Source organism: Ascaphus truei, chromosome 1, assembly GCF_040206685.1.
Source record: "Ascaphus truei isolate aAscTru1 chromosome 1, aAscTru1.hap1, whole genome shotgun sequence".
NCBI classification, from domain to species: domain Eukaryota; kingdom Metazoa; phylum Chordata; class Amphibia; order Anura; family Ascaphidae; genus Ascaphus; species Ascaphus truei.
This window is the reverse complement of record NC_134483.1, coordinates 476,643,051-476,649,050: the sequence shown is the minus strand read 5'-3', so window position 1 is coordinate 476,649,050 and position 6,000 is coordinate 476,643,051. Positions and strand designations below refer to the sequence as shown.

At 46.0% G+C, this 6,000-nt stretch overlaps 1 protein-coding gene across 1 annotated transcript in view; it reads left to right on the top strand.

The window, feature by feature from the left end:
• Positions 1-652: 652 nt before the first annotated feature.
• Positions 653-6,000, top strand: part of UBE2K (ubiquitin conjugating enzyme E2 K) — a 53,125-nt gene continuing 47,777 nt past the window's right edge. The window contains exon 1 of the mRNA XM_075567756.1: positions 653-1,038. Within this exon, the coding sequence (XP_075423871.1) occupies positions 976-1,038 (63 nt within the window). The 5' untranslated portion in view covers positions 653-975. The remainder of the gene's footprint in view (positions 1,039-6,000) is intronic.

Here is a 6,000-nt window from a genome sequence, read left to right as displayed (position 1 = left end):
CAGAGGGCGTTTGTCCTTCACTGACTACACCTATTAAGGTTAACATGTATTTCTGCTCTTGCCCCGTTTGTCTACTAGGCTCACTGGTTACACAGTTATACAAATCTCATAATATCTCTAGGTAGATGGTGTCCTGTGTTTGCCCCAAGCCTATTAAGGCTAGTCATATATCTGCCTCTATTCCTATTATAATTGGCATATGAGTTATTTACCCAGTTGGCTAAAATGTTTTCACACAGATTTATTATTCAGTCTATATTAAAATACACAGATACCCAGTAAGCCAGATACTGGGTATCTGTGTGCCAGCCTAACTCTTAATGTAACCCTAATAGAGCCAGCCTAACTCTTACCAGTGCCAGCCTAAACCTAACCAGCACTCTCGAAATCCTCCTAATCTGGGAGAAACTCTCTGAGACTAAGTGAAGGGAGAGGGTGGAGAGTATAACTGGGTAAATAAATACATATATACCCACAGTTTGCCACACACACACACAATCTATGTGTTCACATTGACACATGCGTTGCGACCTGCTGACAGATCACGTGATAACCACCCCCCTCCCCGGCCCCGGGTGAATGGACACAGTGGGAGAGCCGCCTCGGTGTCCCTGTGACGTCACAGGGACGCGGCGCCGGCGGGGGGCGGGGAGTTGCCCTGGTGACACAGGCCGTTACCCTGTCAGGAAGTTCTTCCTGTGGCCGTTGTTCTGGGCACTGCGCACGCGCGCCGAGCCGCCATTTTGCCGTGTATAGTGTTGTGTTGGTTATCCGGGGGTGACACACATACACGCGCACACACACCGAGTGACGCCTGGGAGGGGGAGGCCGAGCACGCCGGGCCCCTGCAAGAGTCGGGGAGGCAGAGCGGGACACGGAGGTGGAGCTTCGCATATATAACGCGCACCGCAGAGAGCCTGGGGCCAGATCTACACCTACTGAGGGGCAGAGAGACGGGAAGAGGAGGGGGTCAACATGGCCAACATCGCAGCGCAGAGGATCAAGAGGGAGTTCAAGGAAGTGCTGAAGAGCGAGGAGGTGAGAGGTGGAGGCCGGGAGATGTACTGCTGGGATAATGTGCAGAGACAGACATCACATGTGTATATATATCTATCTACAGAGAGAGCAGGTGTGTGAGTATAGAGAGGGGCAGGTTAGTTCGTATAGGGGGATAGGTGGTTGTCTACAGAGACGGACAGATGTGGCAGTATAGAGAGGGACAGGTGAGCGTCTATAGAGAGATGTTATAGAGAGGGACGTGTGTGTATGCTATATAGAGATATGCTATAGAGATTGACGGATGAGCGTCTCGAGGGACATGTTATAGAGAGATAGGCGAGCGTTTAGTGGGAAAGGTGGCCTACAGATGGACAGGTGAATAGAGACATGCTATTGGGGACAGGTGTGTGTGTATATATAGACATGCTGTAGAGGTGTGCGCATAAAGAGGGACAATAGTGTCTAGAGACATGCTATAAAGGTGTGCGCATAAAGAGGGGCAGGTGAGTGTCTATAGAGGCATGCTATAGAGGACAGGTGTGTCTATATCTATAGAAATATATCATGCTATAGTGCGGGATGGATGAGCATCTAGAGGGACATGCTATAGAGGTACAGGTGAGCATCTACAGAGACATGCTATAGAGAAAGATGTGTGTGTGTGTATAGAGGCCTGCTAAAGAGGTGTAGATAGGGATGGGAGAGGGACAAGTGAGGTGCGTATAGACATGATATAGAGGACAGGTGAGTGTGAGCTTTGTCGCAAGACATCAAATGGAGTGAAATATATAAGTAGGTTAGATGTAACCTATGGAGAGGACAGCAGTAGGCATCCGATTGGAGCTGTGTGTATATGGAGACATCCTATAGACTGTCAGAGGCCTGGTGCATCATGTTCATAGCTGTGTATTTGTAATGGTTACAATCCTAACTATACACACTAGGTTTTTACTTTAATTCATTCCATGCTTTCTACACTTCCTGATTTTGACTTTGAGGAGGAGGGCTTAAAACAGAATTTGATGGCTGATAAGAACCGCTTTGCTCACTGTCTGCCCATTTCCAACCTGCTGTAAAACCTCACATCCTATTTGATCATAGGCGTTCTTTATATTTATTATAGCTTTGTGTCAGTGTAGAATCTTCATAGTGCATTCTATATATCACACGTGGAGGAGCCAATCAGTTCTGTGGATCACTATGTGGAGGAGATTTGTGTAACCAGTTTAAGATAAAGCCTGCTAAGGGTTCAGAGCCAGTAACATACCTCAGGATACTTTTTCATCGCTTGTTTGGAAGAGAACCACCACCACCACTTTTTTTTAATTGATTTTAAATATAAGAACTTTGTATGATCATGATCTTTTTTTAAGTATGTTACAAAAATGACCTTTATGTATCTCTAGGAATCTTTGGTATGGCAATACATGGATATACCTGTAGGAGACAAGTTTTTGTGTGTATGTAAAGGTGCCAAAATGAATTTATGCTAATGGCAAGTTTATTTTTGTCTTATAATTGGATATTTCGAATTTAATTTTTTTTTTTTTACTTTGTCACCGTAGTAACGAAATGCTTTGGAGGTTTTTCTTTCCTTTACCTATTTTTTGTTACACTACTGTTGAGAAACTGCTGTATATACAGGTACATTCTTAATCAAAAGCTGTGTATCTATACCTATCTCTCTCTATACCTATCTCTCTCTATACCTATCTCTCTCTATACCTATCTCTCTCTATACCTATCTCTCTCTATACCTATCTCTCTCTATACCTATCTCTCTCTATACCTATCTCTCTCTATACCTATCTCTCTCTATACCTATCTCTCTCTATACCTATCTCTCTCTATACCTATCTGTTACCATTATAAGGTTAGAAATAACCATACCTAAACAAATATTGTATAGGATTCCACATACATTGGCAATGTGATAAAAACAGAAAAAATACCCACTGTAACACTCTGTTTAAATGGAAATTGCAATTGTTACATTATTTCAAAGCTGTAGCTTCTCAAAAATAAAATATCTAAGAAAAACCCTAGAACGTCTTATTTCATCATTATCCCCTTCAGTGCCCTGTAGATCTGGGATGGCCACCAACAGGTCAGGTTTTAAGGATAGCCCTGCTTCAGCACAGGTGCCTCAGTCATTGGACATCCCTACGTCATAAGGTCCCCAAGGAAGTGTCGCCCGCTGTTGTAGGGATGTTCTTAAAACCTGACCCGTTGGTGGCCCTTGAGGACTGGAGTTGGCCACTCCTGCTGTAGACGTACAACGTACATCATTTTGGGCAGCACTTCCTGGATGACCTTAAGACGTCATTGGGGTTTGATCGTTTCTTAGAGGGTGTTCGCGAATAGCACTTCACAGGAGCACTGACTACCAACTAAACAGAAGTGGAGGGCTATCCTCTTCTTTTAACATTGCTGGTTGATCAGTGCCAGAGACGGCACTGAGGTGGCAAGAACCTCTGTAACTGCTGTGCCCCCCCCCCCCTGAAAATCTTGCCCCCCAGTTTATGCAGTCCTGATGTAGGGTATCAAACATACTTTGGAGGGGTTAGGCTGGGCCTAAAGAACTTTATCTTTAACTTCTTTCTTCAAACGGGTATGTTGCTGAGCTGAATTTCTTCCATCAATTGCTACAGAATGTAACATTTAATCAGTATGTCTGAGAGTTGATTAGGCAAACCCCTCCCTTAATTGGTAGTCAAGTAACTGTGTTTTAGAGTACTTAAGACCATCCAGCTAGGCTGTGAAGCCATTTGGCTGTGTGTAACATCTAAAGTGTCTGGCAGAGCTAAAGTTTCTGACAGAGTTAATTTTGGAGGTGAAGATTTGGACTCTGCACAACAACAACTTTGCAACTGTGAGAAATTTACTTTCCAAAAGCTGTGATTATTTGTACTCTTTCTATCCTCCAGAACCTGGGAAGTCTCTCTTCCTGCATCTCACTATGCCCTCCCTACTGCTTTTGCGGTTTACTGTTTCCTCACTCCTTTGTGAACGTCTCTGTTCTCTCCAACGTCCCCACGGCACCATTATTTATACACTTCTCTCCCAACAACTTCTTTACCCTTCAATAAAAAACACCCACACAAATCCTCTATTCACACGCTCTATCTACTCCTTCCTGCTGCTGGGGATCACTCACCCCTTAGCCTGAAGGCAGACATACACACCTGATTGCACCAATGCCTCCCTGTCATCTCTTCCCCTGTAAAGTGTGTTAACCCTCTCATTTTAATACTGACTAACCTTAAAACTTGCCCCACAAATCAAGCATCCCAAGAGCCTGCACTCATGGTTACTGTCCCACACTCAGTCACTCCTACCACCCATTGTGACCAAGCACTGCCATCTACAGCACTTATTCCCTCACCTACTGTCTGTAAGTTCCCCATCAAAGTTCCCCATCAAACCTCTTAGGCTGCGGTCCCAGTCAGCACTGTGGCATGCGTGTCCGGCGGGGGTGGCGCGTGCACAGCGCTAACCGCGGTCTTCAGTGAGAGAGGGAGATTGCGATGGAAGGGGGCGTAGTGAGGGTTTTGCGGGGGTTTTGCGGGGGCGTGGCCATGACCTCACGCCGCGGCTGGTTTGCCCTCATTAAGTTTAAAAAACCTGGCAGTACGGCGCGGCTGCACCTTCAGCGGGAAGGTGCGTACTGGGCCCAGCCCCATTGAGGTGTGGTGCTAGGCGTGCGCTGTAGCAGTCACTGGGACCGCAGCCTTAGAGGGATTTCCTTTCCTATTGTCTGATTTTGCTGCACTTATGGTATTATTATAATTCCCTGTACGGTATTCTTTGTGAAGCGCTGAGTACACTTTTGGCGCTATATAAATAAAGACACAATACATACTACTGTCCACAAATGTATGTCAGTGAGCACCTATGGAAGGGCATAAGCAGACCATGCCTGTATCCCAAAGTCAGCAGATCTGTTTTAGTTTGCTCCTATGCGAAAGTTCTCGCAAAGCACAGCCCTTACTGAACTAACCTCTCTCTGATACCAGGCAGACCTGTTCTAAACTATGATATGGGGCTTACCAAATGCTGTTAATATCCATGGATCTGTGAGTTCAATAGAGCATGCAAATCACAACAGTCCCACTAACTCTGCAGGAAGGCAGCAAATTGCTTTGGACACTTGTTTCACACGCATTGCTTTACAGAATGCTCTGCTTGACCCCTCAGTGTTGGACTCTCTGAACTATTATCTTGCATTTGGCTGGCTTTGTTTGCCATAGGCACCTTGACTGACATAGGCAGTGCCGTTTTGGACTGCTTATCAGAATCTCTATTACTTTTGCGTAGGGTAGTTGACACTATTGTGAAAAGGGAATTGTGGTACTCTTTTCAGGGTTTAGGGAAGTACCTCTTTTCCTTTGGGAACGGGCCTGAGGAAGGGGCCATTGCCCCGAAATGTTGCCCCCCTATTTTGTCCCTGTTTTACCTTTACCATCTCCCCCTGCCCCCTTTGTGGTTTTCCTTGTCCTACCACCCTATCCCAGTTTTCTCTCCCTCTCCCAATCTACTGTGTTTTACTTCAGTGGGGGGCGCAGGATTTTTCTGGGGGGGGCGCGAGCGGTTGCAGAGGCCCCGCGTTCTTCCCCGAGGCATTTAAATTAAGTGCCGGGGCATCCTGTGAGGCCTCTGCAACTCACTTACCGGGGTTCAGACGCGTGGCTGTGATGCGTCGCCATGGCAACGCGGCGTCATGTGGAGTGGCGTCACACGTCCATCTCCATGGCAACGGAGTCACGTGGCACCACGTGACGTAATTTGATGCCACCAAACCAGGTAGGGGATTCGAGGGGGAGCAGGCAGGGAGGCGCAGCTCCAAAAGTTTGCACTCTGTTTTACTTGGTGCCTTTCTCATGTTCTGTTGGAGCATGTTTCATGACTCCTAGTTTGCACTATTTACTTCATTGTTCCCATTTATTCATTAAATTTATTTTTGGCCTATCTTCTTTTGACCATTTGTATCTCTATTCGTCA